Source organism: Herpailurus yagouaroundi, unplaced genomic scaffold (genome assembly GCF_014898765.1).
Source record: "Herpailurus yagouaroundi ecotype Mexico unplaced genomic scaffold, PumYag 164, whole genome shotgun sequence".
Lineage (NCBI taxonomy): Eukaryota > Metazoa > Chordata > Mammalia > Carnivora > Felidae > Herpailurus > Herpailurus yagouaroundi.
Window position 1 is genome coordinate 987,798 of NW_024412405.1, and position 16,393 is coordinate 1,004,190.

General features: G+C 58.8%; 1 protein-coding gene across 13 annotated transcripts in view; it reads right to left on the reverse strand.

Moving 5' to 3' along the window:
* The window catches only part of MCF2L (MCF.2 cell line derived transforming sequence like), a 133,103-nt gene that overhangs the window by 64,232 nt on the left and 52,478 nt on the right, over window positions 1-16,393 (reverse strand). The window contains exon 1 of one of the 13 annotated variants that reach the window (XM_040487034.1): window positions 2,469-2,706. The exons of the other annotated variants lie outside the window; for them this stretch is intronic. Within the exon in view, the coding sequence (XP_040342968.1) occupies window positions 2,469-2,541 (73 nt within the window). The 5' untranslated portion in view covers window positions 2,542-2,706. Of the gene's footprint in view, window positions 1-2,468; window positions 2,707-16,393 lie in introns of those variants that run through there. 13 annotated transcript variants of the gene reach the window in all.

The following is a 16,393-nucleotide window of genomic DNA, read 5'->3' on the forward strand; positions in this document are numbered from 1 at the left end:
CCGTGGACCCTCACTGGTGCCTTGACATGAGATGTTGTGGACCTGTTGTTATTAGCAATGTTCCTGCAGGTGAGCATTGCATGCTGTCCCAAGACTACACTAAGTCCTCAGAGGAATCTGCTCATGTGGCCTGGACGGGGCCCCAGGAGAGGGCCCCAGGACAGGGCAGTAGCTATCTCTGGCTGGGATTATTCCATCGAGGCAGACCCAGCGCCCGGGGCCCCAGGAACCCTGAGCCCAGCGAGCTCCTGGAACAGTGTCCTGGGAGAGGGGTGTTGTGTGGACCGGCCTCAGGGGCCGAATGGGCTGATGCCTGAGGATCTGAGCGAGCGTCCAGGGCTGGGGAGGACGGGGGCGGGGGGGGGGGAGGCGGAGGAAGAGGCGCCACCTCACATGTGTCCAACAGCCAGCCGTGCGCATCCACGGAGTCAGACCACCGTCTCCCACTCTTCAGAAGCCTTGACTTAGGGTCAGTCCCAGAGCGGTGTGTGTGACAGCCCACCAGCCACCCTCCCTCTGGCTTTGGGCTGAGCCTCCTGCGGCTCCTGGCCTGGCCCTCCCCAATCCCACACCCACCTTCTAAGTACCAAGAATTCCATAAATCTAAAAGCAAATAGGAAGTTGCTTTATGCTTCAAGGAAGACACGTCCTCAACAAACAGGAGCAGGCGGGCTGGGGCGGCGTGGATGGGAGGGCGCATATCTCGTGTCCCTGGGGCTCCGCCAGGATGGCCTTTGGGATGGGTGCTGCCTCTCTCCAGCCGGGCCAGCAGAGCAGGGCACAGGTGCTCCAGGTGCTGGCCTACTGGGAGCCCCTCCCCACCTCCCCACTGGACACACACACAGGACAGCATCTGGGAGGCAGGGGTGGAGACGGAGGGACGGAGGGACGGAGGGGTGGGGGCGGGTCAGGCTTTGGCAGGGAGGGGTCACGAAACCGCTGTCATGAGGGCAGGCCAGGAGGCGCCTGGTCTGTGACAGCTGTGTCACCTTGGGACACCGGACACGCCGTGGCCTCCCCCGTGGTCTCCTGTTGACTCAGGACAGTACCAGCCTCCCCCGAGCAGACGTGAGGGGAGATGGTAAACAGCAGGCGCCCATCCAAGCCAGCATGCAGTGACCTGGGGCTGGAGGAGTGTGGCCTCGGGAACTGTGCCCACAGCCGCCATGGGACAAGGATGGACCGCCACGCACCAACAGCTGCTCCCTCGGGCAACAAGCACCTTCGTTTTGGGGAAACAGCAAATGGTCCGTAGAAACCAAGATAGGAGGGACGGGGCAGCCTTCAGTCACAACAGGCCAGGTGCCCGGGGCGCTCCTGCCCCACCCGCGTGCTCACAAATGCAGCACGTCTGAGCAGCCCCGAGGATTCTGAGAGAAAGTTCCAAGAATCAGAACTAGACCCTAGTTAGGAAAATGAGGGGACATCTGGGGTGGCCGGCGAGGCCACGCTGGGGCGGCTCCGGGGACAGAACGCATGTCAGGCGCCCTGAGAGTGCTCACGGCCAAGCTGCGTCCCACACGGCGTCCCCCCCACGACTGCGGCCTCCTCGCCGAGGCCCCCAGTCAAAGGCGACTCCCCACACGCTCAGCACCTGCTGCCGCGTGTACGCGTGAGCCATAACCCTTCCCGCACGGCCGCCTGGGCGGTTGGAGCCCCGAGTCCTGGGGGTCAGGGACGTTCTTGACCTCAGCCGTTCACCACACACCCAGGGTGTTCGTCATAAAGCTGGAAACTTCACATGTTTACCGGTTGCCGCTGACAAGCCAAGATTTGACTGATTCATTAAATTTCCATAAACAGCTGATGAATTCTTTGTCCCTCTTTGTCAGAAGAACCTGCCTGAAAATGTGCTCATGACAAATTCAGGATGAGCACTCTTCTGTCCTCAGGACAGCAACAGGAAGACGTGGCCATGCCACCCAGGGCCCTTCCCCAGGGTCTTTGTTCTCGGGGATCTCAGGACCTCAGCAGGTCTCAGAAGTGCCAACCCTGTAACCCTGACGGGAGCAGGTGCGACGAAAAAGGGCCACGCAGAGCCAGGGCGGCCGCACACCATCACAGGCTGGGGCCACCACGGGAGAGCCTCCAGGGGAGCGGCCCTGTCCCCCCCACCCCCAAGCCCTGGGGCTCCCGCGCGTGCACAGGCGTGTCCACAGGAAAGCGTGAACAAAGGAGGCTCAGGACCATCTCTCCAGCTTCCAGGGTGAGCCGGCAGAGCGCTCAAGACTCCAGAGGGACACCCGGCAGGGAGAGAAGGGCAGGAGAGCAGTGGCTGAGGCTCCAAACCCACAGCAGCACCTGACACCCCCCCCCCCCCCCCCCCCCGGAGCTCCCTTCCCAGCTGCACTGGCTCCGCCCCAGCCTGGACCCCACTTACGCCCCCACCCCCAGCCCCTGGCTCTGCAGAAGGCCTGGCCTCTCCCCCTACCTTCCCCAGCTAGCGCCAGCTCACGGCCCAGACGCACCTGTGCTGGTCTTCAGGAGGAGCCACAGCCCGGAGATGTCCTGCGACAGCAGGGAGATACGGCTTAAGGTCATGCTGTCGCCACCAACGTGCGTCAGGAGGCGGCGGCCTGCCTCCCGGAACGCCCGTCCTGGGCGCACAAAGGAAGGCGGCAAGGCTCCATTTTGGGGCCACCAGCCGGCCTGCCCCCCAGGGCCTTGGTGCCGGCTCCCCAGCAGCGCGCAGCTTGCTAGAAGTGCCCGCAGCCAGGAACTGCCCAGCCCCCTCGCAAGCGTCCTGTGGCCCCGGCTCCCTCCCTGCCGCCCGTCAGCGCCCTCCCTGCGGGGGCCCCACACCCGGCTAAGTCGGCCCCCAGCCCGTGGGCGGGGCAGGGTCTGCACCTCCAGGCCTTGGTGGGGGGGCACCTCGCCTGCCCAAGTCTGTCTGTCCAGTTGGTCCCCCGCTCCTTGGAGAGCTGTGTGTGTGCACGGATGTTCACGTGTGTGAACAGGTCCTGAGCAGGTGAGATCTCAGACGCCCCCAGGGGCTAAGAACATGGAAAATATAACGGGGAGGGGGGGCCCTTGGGGAGCTCGTTAAAATGTGGGTTTGGTTCTGGCTGGGGGTGCAACCAGCCTGGTGCTAATGAGCTCCCAGGTGACAGGAGGCCATGTCTGAGGACCAGGCTGTGGGCAGGAAGAGGGGAGGGGCCCAAGGAGCCCCCCAGCCCTGGGGAGCAGGGTCTTCAGGCTGGAGCAGGGCTGGTTTGGGGCCTTGTGATAGGAACCAGCTTTGGCAGAAGCCTTCAGGGCATTTGCAGGGTGTACCCCCACAACCTCCCTTGGAACGTAATGTCACAGACTCGCTTTCCCACCAGCCGGGGCCCCAGGGGCCGCAGGGTAACGCTACTGGGGCACCGTCACTGCACTGGCAGCTGCCGGCACCCGCTCCACACCCGCCCCCTTCCCTCCTGTCACGTGACCAGACTGACCTGGTCTCTGCTGGACAATTCCAATCCCCTCCTTCCTGCTCCCCAGCCTCCCCCGCTGACGCTTAATGCGTTGGCCGAGAGACAGGGTGGGGGGACGTTCAGGCAGACCAGGGTGCAAGCCCCTGGCATGGTGGGCCGGACTCCTCTGAGCTGAGCCCATCCAGCCTCCTCTGCGGCCGCCCTCACCGGCATCGCCCTAGCCGGGGTCCCCAGCGGCATGGCCGGATTAGCTCTGTCCGGGGCCCTGGTGCGGCTTCCTCGCAGCGCTGGGCAGGCCTGGGCGGGACACCCTGAAGTCCAGCATGCAGGGAGGCTGTGCCTAGCAAGTAACCGGCAACCAAACAGGAGGGCTGAGAAAGAAGGTGTCAGACCCGATGCTCAGCCACCAGGAGGGACGTGGCACTTATGCAGGAGGAGGACAGGGCCACGTGGAGGGGCGAGGGGCTCCAGGGACGCTTCTCCCTCCCCATGCCCCCACTTTGGTGCCACAGCAGGCTCTTGTGGCCTAGGCCTCAGCCTCTGGGCCCACGGTGGGCACTCAGTGCCACCAGCAGCTGGCTGTGCTCTCAGGAGGGCAGCAGCCACGGGGGTGTGACCTCGGCTAGGGGCCGTCTGTACCCAGGATGCTTGCCCGCATCCGTCCTAGTGTTCCCCACACCCTGCTGGGCCAGGCCCTGGCAAGAGCGGGGTCTTGCACCCTGGGACACATAGCCGTTCCTGGGCTCACCCACCTCCTTTCTCCCACCCTGTCGGAGAGAACGGCTGCCCGGAGCCAGCCGAGGTCCACCCCAACTCCGGACCATTGGACTCACGACCGACCAAGTCCACAGTCTGCCCTCTAGGCCTGCCACTGTTCTCAGGACACGTGTGTGGCCACACCTGTGACAGCACCTGTTTTCTTGGTTTACTCTCCAGGCGGGGTCCTAGCAACCCCCCACCCCGTGCCTCTGCCAAGCGTGCGGAATGCTGGTCCTGGGGCTCACGTAAAGCGAGCACATGCTCTAAGACGGGTCCCTTTGGAACCGGGACACAGCATTCAGAGGCAGCTGCTGGTGGAACGTCTTCCCTCTGCAGACCCGTGATTCATTCATCCCAGAAATGTGTGCCAGCTGCTCTGGCAGGCATGGGGATGGAAAGTGACAGCGCTCGGAGGTGGGTCGTGGTGCGCAAGCTACTTCCCCAGCCCTGGCCACTGTCCGTGAGGGCCAGGACCAATCCCAAATCAGTACTGGGCTGGGCTGGACTCTCTGCCCCAAACACCCACAGAGTTGGTCCATTGCCGGCTTTGAGTTTTTCCCCAAACGCATCCTCCTCTGAGGGCACCCCTCACCCACCCACCCTGAATGGTGACCCGCCGTCTTGCCCTGCGGCCCCACATCCCCCGGGTGCTCACACCCGCCCCGTCCTGCCCTCATGGCCTGCATCCCAAGCGCTCACACCTGCTCTGACCCGAGGCCCAGCCCCCAGGTGAGCTCCCTTACTTCACCTCCCGCTGCTCGACCAGTGCCCACAGAGGCCCGGCACATGCGTGTTAAGTGGCTGCGGTCACAGGTGGGCGCGTGGACTGGTGATGAGGGCGCAGAGGCGACAGCCGTGTGGGCGGTTTCTGTGCGTCACCTTGTCCGTGCCAGCCTGCCGCCACCCTGGAGGCCGAGGGTGGAGTTTCGGCTTCCAGGAGGCATGTGCGCCCCATGGCGGGGTCACTGCCCCCCTCGCTCACCGCAGTTCCCGCCCCTGGCTCTTGGCCACAGTCTCCACCTCTAACCACTGCCCCTCCCTCTGTGGCCCCACCAGGCTCACCAGGAACAGCCAGGATCTGGTGGTTCTGCCTCTGGCTTCACCTGCACCCAGAGCTGTGTTCTCTGGGGGACCCTGTGGGGAGCCAGCCTTCCAGGGCAGGGGCGTAGGGACCAGAGGCCAGGCAGGCATTTCTGCCCAGTCTCCAGGGCCAGAGGCCAGCTGGGAACTGGCTCAGTGGCTGTGGCCATGAGAGCCTCCGAGGATGGCCCGGGGCGGGGGCCTGGCCCTGGGATGCATTGCCAGGGGTTTGTGGACATCAACCCTGATTGGGTGATGACAAGTATTAGTCACTTTTCTCAAAAACGGGTAGAGTCCCAGAGCCCACTCCGTGTTTTCCTCTGTGTGACAGGTGGTGAAGCCACCGCAGGCCAGTGGGTGCCTGGGGACAGAGCTGTGCACACAGAGCCCGCTGTCGGGCACAGGTTTCCCCTCAGGACGCAAGGGCCAGACGATTTTGCAAGTATTCACCTCTTTCTGACCAACAACACAGGCAACCTTATGTGGTTCCACCCCACAGTGCTCGCAGGTCAGGGGAGGAGGGAGGAGCCCTGTGGCAGAGACCGTGGCCAATCCAGGAGGGTGGGGGCAAACTGGATGGGGCGGGTGTGAGCGGCCTCACCGGGCAGGTTGTGCTGTTTCCTGTGCAACATGCCCGACTGCGACGTTGTCTTCCCTGGAGGGCTCCTGGGGCCAGGTCCTCTGTGCCCCTTCCTCAGGGAGAAGCCTGGGGACAGGGAGGCCCCGTCTCTCCCTCCTCAGCCTCAGGTGAGTGATGGACACTGCACGTCACCACGAACAGGACGTGCTGGTTTATGTGTGGAAATGCAACGGGATCGGTCAGAATCTGTAACGTTTGGCACCCAGAGTAGGCGACACACACTTGAAACACAAGTGTGGAGGACCAGTGGGCCCAGCGCTCATGGTCCTTCCTGCACCTGACTGGTCCGTGCAGGCGTCACTCCTTCCCCATCCAGGGGTGCAGGAAAAGCTAAGCCTGGCACGGAGCAGTCTCCTTGTGGGCAAACCCTTGTCCCTTTAACCTTACAGGTGCATCTGCATGACCTTAATACACGTTCCAGCAACGGTGCAGGGAACAGGGCCAAAGAGTGGCTCCCGCCAGTTTCTGCCAGATGCCGGCGGGGGGGGGGGGGGGGGGGGGCGGGGCGTCCGGCCCCCAACCCCCCCCCCCCCCCCCCCCGCGGCGCTGCTTCCTGCATCCAGAGCACAGCACCTCCCTCACTACCTGCCTTGTCTCGTCACCACAGCAACCCAGGCAGGCAGGTGTCTGCTCCACTGGGGCAGCCGGGGAAGCTGGACACCATGGCTGCTGTGTACTCAGGCTACTGTCTTCCTCCTGAGGCCCCTCTCCCCAGCCCCCAGCCCCCAGCCCTTCTCCCATCCCCTTCTGGAGCCCCCCTCCTGCCTTCCTAACCCCCTGCACCCCTGCCCTCCTTTGGCTCGGCTGGATCCTTCTATCCCTGTCCTTCTTGCCCTCGAACCCGCTGCTTCTCCTGCGATGGTGCTGTCCTGGGCACCCCCCAACTGTTCCTCCCTCTTTCTCTCAGGCTGCCCTTCCTTCTGACTTCAAACCGGCTCTGGTAACCCCGTCAGCTGAGGACAGCGAAGCCCCATCAGGCACGCGGGCACCCCACCCTGATGCGGCCCTCAGCTGCCCTTCCTCTTACACACCAGTCTCACACTTCACTGCACTTCTGCCAGGCCCAGAGGGGGTCGCCAGTGAGCACCGGGTGCCCTGGCTGGGACTCCACCCCCTGAAGGTCCTGGAGCCAACACCAGGTGCCCAGTGGCCCCCTGCCCGGTCTCCTCAAGCTGAACTGGAAGGCTCTCTTTGGCTCATTGGAAAAACAAACCCACGAGCCGCAGCCATCATCACATCTGCCATGGGCTTCCCCTCGTCCAGGTGTGGCCTGGGACCCAGGTGCCATCACTCCCCTCCCGAGGGCACAGGCTGTGACCTGGGGTGAGCTGGCGGGAGCCTCGTCCTCCTCCTCCTGGATCAACACCTAACAAATCCGAGCGGGCGCTGGGGCCGGGTACACACAAACACAGCTGGAGCCTCAGGTTGATTAAAATGCCACCGTAGGCATGGACACCGTCAGGGCGAGTCCTTCCACGAGACGCCCGTGGGTCTGGGAGCAAGTCGGCCTCGCCCCGGGGAGCTGGGGGTGTCGGGCGGAGGGCGTGCGGCATTCAGATGGCGGCTCAGGGCACCGCCCGCCTGACTCAGTGCTTCCCACCCCAGACAGGAAAGGCAGCCGTGTCCCCCCACCGTCAGGAGGACACAGGTGGCGTGTGGTGTGTGCCAGAGGTCGGAGGGTGCGCAGAGGTGACTGACACACTCTGGACCATGATGGCCGGGGGCTCGGGACCCACTGAGGCTCCCAAAGGGAGTTCTGGATTCCAACCCGGCCACCGAGCCGGGGTCAGACTCCTCCGTGGAGGGGCTTGGTAGGTGACCCCGTGGTACACAGGAGTGGGGCCAGGCGTGTCTGACGGGCTGAGCCTGAGTTTCGTGGGGGCGGTGGGAGAGGCAGGAGCAGCTGAGAGGCAGGCCAGGCCTCGCCCACAGGAGCCAGGACCTAGGGCTGCTGCACCCAGGTGTTGGCACCCACTGGAGGCTCGGGGCAGGCGCCAAGGGGCCTGCACCCATAGGTATGGCATCTGCATCTGAGGAAGGGGTCCGGACCGGACATGAGACAGCACGTGGGGGGACGGATGTGGCATCAAGGGCCCCTCAGGAGGGACACCCGGAGAGGGAGGAGGGAGGCACGGCCCGGGGCTCAGAGGTTCCGTGGGAAGAGGGCCAGGGTAGGGGTCTGGGTGTGCAGACAGGACAGGAGCCTGCACCGTGTGGCTGGGTCTGGGGGCACACCCGAGACCTGGAGCTGCCTCGGTCCCTCAGGGAATGCCCAGGATGGCAGGGGCCGTGGGCCGCGTCTGCCGCCTCGGGGGTCACCAGCCCCGTGTTCCAGCACCAGCACCTCTGCTGCTGCCCACCTGTCCCAGGTGACAGACAGGGTGCGGCCTCCCCGGATTCCATCCTGCATCCCAGCAGCCCCACTGCCAGGGCATGGGAAGGCCGCTAGGGTCTGAGCCAAGGTGCCTGTGATGGGCTGTGGGCTCAGAGTTCCTCCCACCCCCCACCTCCTGTTCTCCCTCCTGGGGTCATAGGTGGGGCCCGGGGTGGGGCTGCTGGCAGCTGGCTGCAGCCCTGCAATGACCTGGAGGGATGAGTCATTAAGGTCAGAGTCTTAAACAAAACAGGTGGCCTGCGCTCTGACAGGGGACAGTGACAAGGACAGGGTATGGTGGTCCCCGAGCCTGGCCCTGGGCTCTGCCCCCGGATTGCCAGCGGTCTTCTCTCCATGGAGCGCATAGTCTCCAAGCAGCTGCAGTTAGCAGTTAGCGGGGAGACTGAAGCACCAAGCGCCAGGTGCGGGGACCCCACCCTTCACCCCAGGAGCATGCAGGTCCCCCCCCAGGGCAGCCGACACTGAGTGGCATGAAGACAGAAGACGGGGGCTGGGCGTCCCTGAGACTGGCCTTGGGCAAACTGCAGGGGCCCTGCACCGTCGCTCCCACCTTGTGGATGGGAAGACTGAGCCTCTGCCTCAGCACACAGCGAGGAACGAGGCCCGCGGGCTCCAGATGGCGCCAAGGCTCAGGGGCCCATGCCAGCTGGACCCAGATGGAGCGGGCTGTCCGCACAGTGGGGGGGAGCAGCTGCCCCCGGGCCCTGGCAGAGGCGCCCCAGAGAACAGAGACCTGTTCAGAGGCCTGACCTCGTCCTGAGACAAAGGGTGTGGTGGGGGTTCTGGCCTAGGGTCCCACATCCCCAAGCAGTGGGACAAGTCGAGCCGCTCCTCGGGCAGACGGGTGGACGGAAGGATGTCTGGAACCATGGCAGGGAGGGTTCTGGCCGCAGGCACACCCACCAGACCTGACGCAGTTGTCCCTGCCGGCACGTCCCTGCACCTGCCGGGAAGGGAGGTGGCAGGGGGGTCCAGGACCCATCTGAGGGGTCTAGCCACCTCAGGCTGCAGGGACTCTCACATTTCCCAGTGTTCCCTGGACACCCTGGAGCCCTGCAGCTGGTTATAGTCAGGGCCATGACTCCTGTTTTCAGCCCAAGCCCCCAAGCCCCCACTCATATCCCCGTTTTCTCTCTCTGGGTTGCACCCCACTGATGGTTAACTCTACTTTCTTCATAGACTCGGTTGAAAGACCATCCCAGTCTTGACCCCAGACTTCTTCGTCCCTGTGCTGTCACTGTTTCAACCCGGCCAGTTTGTCTTTCTGGGATGCTAAGCAGAGGCCCCTGACCCTGTGCGCGGTCCCGAGTGTGGGCACCCAGCAGCTTCTCGGGAGACTGCATTCCCAGGCAGGACTGAAGGACCTATCGCATCCAGAACCTCCCTCCAAGGCTTCTAGAAGTGGTTAATCATCCCGGAGGGTCCTTGTTTCATTACAGAAATCTGAGGTCCCCTTTTACTTTCAGACAACCGTGAGGCACAAAATAGCTGTGGTCCAACAGACAGGTGCCCGGGAAGGGGCAAGTGGCGGACTGGGGGAAGCGGAATTCCCGAGGCTTCCCACAGCAGGGATGGACAGATGGAGGCCGGCCCCAGATCAGAAGCTCCCAAAGGTCTCTTATCTCTGTTAAATTAGGCTTTTACTTGGAGATCATGGTAGACCCACACACAGTCGTGGGAAGCAGTGCAGAGACCTGTGGGCCTAGTGCCCCTGCTGGCCACGCCAGGCCTCCCTGTGGCCACATCACACTCCCTTTTCTATGTCAGTGAAGCCATGTCTCTGTTGCTGTTCTGTGTTTCATGTGTATTTTTAAATTTTTTGTAACGTTTATTTATTTTTGAGACAGAAAGAGAGCATGAATGGGGGAGGGGCAGAGAGAGAGGGAGACACAGAATCCGAACAGGCTCCAGGCTCCGAGCCATCAGCACAGAGCCTGACGTGGGGCTCAAACTCACGGACCGCGAGATCATGACCTGAGCTGAAGTCGGACGCACAACTGACTGAGCCACCCAGGCGCCCCACGTGTCTATTTTTATTCAGAGGCATGAGACTTGTGCATAGGCTGATGGCCCATGCTCCCCACTGTCCTCACCTGGCCCCTGCTCCTGCTAAGGCAAAGATCTCCGGCAGAGCCAACGCGCCTTCCGACTTGAAGCCATTCGTGAGGTGTTTGTGACTCACCAGTGAGGATGGCCTGCTGCCCTTCAGACCCACGTCCCTGCTGTCACTGGCATTTTGGGGGCTACAGCAGGGCTCCCTCACCTCATCTCACCTCCTCTGACGTCTGTCTCCTTCAATGGCTTCTCCTCTGTCCCCCATAAAACACTCAAGCCCTGTCCCTCCTCCCAGCACTTTGCCCAGTGGCACCTATGCTACCACCGTGGCTCAGAGCCTCGCTTCTGTGGCCTGCACTGTCCCAGGTTCTGCTTCCCACCCCAACCCACCCCACTGCCACACACACAGCCGCTTGAAGTCCTGTGTCTCTGGTTGGAGTCAAGATCCTGGACAGAACCCCCATCTGCCTCTGTGGCCACTGCCTGGGGTTCCGTGAACCACCCGTCTGCTCTCTGCTCCCGCGTTCATATTAACATGTATGCTCCTCTTCCTGGACATCCTACCCCGTGTCACCGGGCAGCCACCAGAGACCATAGGCCTCCCCACAACCATGAGCCGCCCTGACCCCTGGTCTTTACAGGACCTGAGCTCAGCCTGACGCTCGGTGCACTGGTGCAGACGAAACAAGGCCAGGTTGGGAGCGTCTCAGGATTTGTGCTGGGCCTAAGCGCTCTGCAGACATGAGATTAACGCCAGTGGTGGATGGAAAGTGCCCCCTTTTATCTCTTGGAGCTCAGCTTTCGAGGGCCCTGGCGGTGACCCGGGGCACTCCATCGCGGCGCGTGGTGACGTCCTGGGAGTCCTGAGTCATGGCGTGGCTGCTGGGGTTGCTCAAATATAATGGAAAATCCGTGCTCTTGATGTCACAGCATAAATGAACTTTTTAGTGTTGTTGATGTTGTGCTGATTTACGATAAACGTGTGGGACGGTCAACGTAGATTGATTAATGGAGTGTTAAGGGCAGTGGTAAACAAAGTAAGTGCCCCCCAAATCCAACACTAGAAGGTTCTATGTCTGTTCCACAAAAGAGACCCGGCTGAGAAGGCGTCTTGTACCACGTTCAGCGGCTCCACGTGAGCTCCACGCCTTCCTGTAAGGAGGCACGTTTATTCCCCACATCTGCTCACGAGGAGCGAAGCCCGAATGCTAACAGGGGGACAGACGGGTTGGATGTGCTCACACTGGCTTTGTGGCAACAATGCAGGTTATTCTTTTTTTTTTAAATTTTTTTTTTCAACGTTTTATTTATTTTTGGGACAGAGAGAGACAGAGCATGAATGGGCGAGGGGCAGAGAGAGAGGGAGACACAGAATCGGAAACAGGCTCCAGGCTCTGAGCCATCAGCCCAGAGCCCGACGCGGGGCTCGAACTCACGGACCGTGAGATCGTGATCTGGTTGAAGTCGGACGCTTAACCGACTGCGCCACCCAGGCGCCCCTATGCAGGTTATTCTTAAGGGCACACTGGTTTCTAGTAATAAAAGGTGATGCTGTCCTTGGTTAAGGAATTATTTTAAATACCATGAGATTAGTACAGTGTGTACAAAATAAAAAGTAACAAATAGCACTCGTGGCCTTAAGTCCCAAATGTTGGCCAAGGTGGGGGCTTGTGGTCGCAGCCACAACACAGCAGACCCCAACCGGACACAAGTTACTCTGGTCACTGAAGGCCTGCAGGGCTCCGGCCCATCGCCCAGCTCCCTGGCTGGGCAGGAAAAGCAAAAGCCTCATGAACGTTTAAAATGCAAATTTCTGTAAATGGTGTAAGAAAGTGGTCTAGTTTCATCCTTCTGCATGTTGCTGTCCAGTTCTCCCAGCACCACTTGCTGAAGAGACTTTTTTTCCATTGGATGCTCTTTCCTGCTTTGTCAAAGATTAGTTGCCCATATGTTTGTGGGTCCAATTCTGAAGTCTCTATTTGATTCCATTGGTCTATGTGTCTGTTTTTGTGCCAATACCATGCTGTCTTGATGATGACAGCTTTGTGGTAGAGGCTAAAATCTGGCATTGTGATCCTTCCTGCTTTGGTTTTCTTCTTCAACTTGACTTTGGCTATTTGGGGTCGTTTGTGGTTCAATACAAATTTTAGGGTTGTTCTAGCTTCGAGAAGAATGCCGGTGCAATTTTGATTGGGATTGCATTGAATGTGTAGATAGGTTTAGGTAGTATTGACATTTTAACAATATTTCTTCTTCCAATCCATGAGCACGGAATGTTTTTCCATTTCTTTATACCTTCTTCAATTTCCTTCATAAGCTTTCTATAGTTTTCAGCATACAGATCTTTTACACCTTTGGTTAGGTTTATTCCTAGGTATTTTATGATTTTTGGTACAATTGTGAATGGGATCAGTTTCTTTATTTGTCTTTCTGTTGCTTCATTGTTAGTGTATAAGAATGCAACTGATTTCTGTACATCGATTTTGTATCCTGCAACTTTGCTAAATTCATGTATCAGTTCTTACAGACTTTTGGTGGAGTCTATCAGATTTTCCATGTATAATATCATGTCATCTGCAAAAAGTGAAAGCTTAACTTCATCGTTGTCAATTTTGATGCATTTGATTTCCTTTTGTTGTCTGATTGCTGATGCTACAACTTCCAACACTATGTTAAACAACAGCGGTGAGAGTGGACATCCCTGTCGTGTTCCTGATCTCAGGGAAAAAGCTCTCAGTTTTTCCCCATTGAGGATGATGTTAGCTGTGGGCTCTTCATAAATGGCTTTTATGATGTTTAAGTATGTTCCTTCTATCCGACTTTCTCGAGGGTTTTTCTTAAGAAAGGATGCTGAATTTCGTCAAATGCTTTTTCTGCATTGATTGACAGGATCATATGGTTCTTTTCTTTTATTAATGTGATGGATCAGATTGATCGATTTGTGAATATTGAACCAGACCTGCAGCCTGGGAATGAATCCCACTTGATCATGGTGAATAATCCTTTTTATATGCTGTTGAATTCGATTTGCTAGTATCTTGTTGAGAATTTTTGCAACCATATTCATCAGGAAAGATGCTCAACGTCGCTCCTCAATGGGGAAATACAAATCAAAACCACACTCAGATACCACCTCATGCCAGTCAGAGTGGCCAAAATGAACAAATCAGGAGACGATAGATGCTGGTGAGGATGTGGAGAAATGAGAACACTCTTGCACTGTTGGTGGGAATGTAAACTGGTGCAGCCGCTCTGGAAAACAGTGTGGAGGTTCCTCAAAAAATTAAAAATAGACCTACCCTATGACCCAGCAATAGCACTGCTAGGAATTTACCCAAGGGATACAGGAGTACTGATGCATAGGGGCACTTGTACCCCAATGTTCATAGCAGCACTCTCAACAATAGCCAAATTATGGAAAGAGCCTAAATGTCCATCAACTGATAAATGGATAAAGAAATTGTGGTTTATATACACAATGGAGTACTATGTGGCAATAATGAGAAAGAATGAAATATGGCCTTTTGTAGCAACGTGGATGGAACTGGAGAGTGTGATGCTAAGTGAAATAAGTCATACAGAGAAAGACAGATACCATGTGTTTTCACTCTTATGTGGATACTGAGAAACTTAACAGAAGACCATGGGGGAGGGGAAGGAAAAAAAAAGTTAGAGAGGGAGGGAGGCAAACCATAAGAGACTCTTAAAAACTGAGAACAATCTGAGGGTTGATGGGGGTGGGAGGGAGGGGAGGGTGGGTGATGGGCATTGAGGAGGGCACCTGTTGGGATGAGCACTGGGTGTTATATGGAAACCAATTTGACAATAAATTTCATTTAAAAAAATGCAAATTTCATTTCAGCCATCACATGTTGGATGCCTTTCTCACCTAATCCGTTCACAACTATCTGGCAGATTTCTGGAATGCTCAACAGCTTCTGGTCCAATTTCCAACATTCTAATGAAATCATGCTAAAAAACTCTGCTTTGATTTCACCACGGGATGGACACTGCAACTGAAAACATGTCTGAAAGGTGCTGGTGTCATTCAGGAAAATGTGCCGAGATTGGGGAATTGGACAGCCCGCTGTGGAGCACGAGGAGGCGGAGAGGAAGGCCGCTGGTCCGCCTGTCTCGGGGACTCACCCCAGTCCTGTGCCAACGCCCGGCTCGCTGTCAGGTGCTGCTCAGACTGTGTGTCCTGGAGTGAGCACACCTCCAGCCCCCTCCCCGCAGCCGCCGGCCCGACCCTGTCAACCATCACATGGGGATGGGGTGGGTGTGCAGGAGTCTCCTCCCCCAGATGGACGTCTCTGCCCGCAGCTGGTTGGTTCCCCAGGCGGGCTCTCCCAGCCCTGGCCTGCACAGAGACTGTGCAGCCTGATGCACACGCTTTCACTGCAGCATGGAGCCTCGGCCTGGCGCAGGGGACCCTACCTGCTGCACGGGCGTGAACGAGAGCGCTTCTCAGGCCTTGAAACGTTTTGTTTACTCTTTTGTTCTTAGCTTCACCCAGAAAACCTTTTATTTTTCTGAGAACTCGCTCCTGTGGAGGCGTCACGGTGAGGCGAGTACTCAGGCACCTCTTTCAGACAATCTTGGAAAATTAAGGTTTCTTCGCAAGAACAAACAGTTCACAGTATTTTGAAGGAAAGTGCAAATGGGCGGCTGTGGCTGTGGCTTCCCGCCCCAACTGGTCTGGGTCCACGTGCAGGATGAGCGTCTGTCGTTTCTTCTTAGCGTGTTGTTCCTGAGGAACCTGCCCCTGGCCCACACACCTTGCAGGGTTCAGAGCAACCATCGCATGCCAGGATTCACACGGGTGTTGCCAGCACGGTAACGGAACCTCTGGGTCTTTTTTTTTTTTTTTTAAATTTTTTTTTTCAATGTTTATTTATTTTTGGGACAGAGAGAGAAAGAGCATGAACGGGGGAGGGGCAGAGAGAGAGGGAGACACAGAATCGGAAACAGGCTCCAGGCTCCAGGCCATCAGCCCAGAGCCTGACGCGGGGCTCGAACTCACGGACCGTGAGATCGTGACCTGGCTGAAGTCGGACGCTTAACCGACTGCGCCACCCAGGCGCCCCATCTCTGGGTCTTTCTCAACATAGGACGGTGACAAAGAGGGGCTCCGTCACCCACGCTGCTGCCAGTATGGACCAGGCTTCCTACAGCTCTGACCACGCCCCAGGTTGATGTGGCCCAAGAAAATGTCCCTGAATTACGAGTCCCTTTGCATGTCACACGGAGCCCATGAGCGAATGACAAATCCAGACACTGACCTTGATCTCCTGCCGCTGCAGAAAGTTGTCTGTGGGGTCTTCTGGGGCCCGCCAGCGTGCCACCACACGCACGCACATGCAGGGCCATGCAGGAAGGGCTGACGCCCACCTGTGGAAGGCGCTAACTTGACCCTTCTGCTCCACACGGTGTGAGGGAAGAGCGAATCAAGTAGACACTGCATGCGAAGTGCCGTACACCCCAGGCAGAGGCAACCATACCCACAGAGCAAACGATGCATGTGCTGACAGACGTCAGCTTGTTTCCTCTGAATCGCGACAGACTGGGTGGGGCCCCCTGCCCCGAACAGAAGCATCACCCTCGGTATATGCTCGCCTGCGACCCTCTTCCAGACGCGGTCTGCTCAGAGCCCCATCTTCCTCCCCAAAGAGCACAAGGTCACCACTGTGCCCCACTGGGTCCCCCCCCTCCCCAGGCGCTGGTGACAAGGTTTGCTGGGGAATCCCGTCCAAGCGCAGACACCACGCTGTCACACACGCTGGCACGTCTGTGTCCTCAGAGCAACTGTGTCCCCGGAAAGGCACAGCCCCCCACCGCCCCGCCTTACAGCACCTTTGGGGGACGCTCTGTCGGGCTGGGCTCCCACATACTGCACAGATGCCCCTCGGCCATGCCCCCAGGGCTCCAGGAGGGTGACTCCTATCCTGCAGCCCTGACTCCACTCTGAATCCAGACCAGAGCTGTGGGCCGAGAGGTGGGAAGGGCAGGGTCGTGGTCCTGGGTCCAGGCCACCACTTCGTCAAGGCG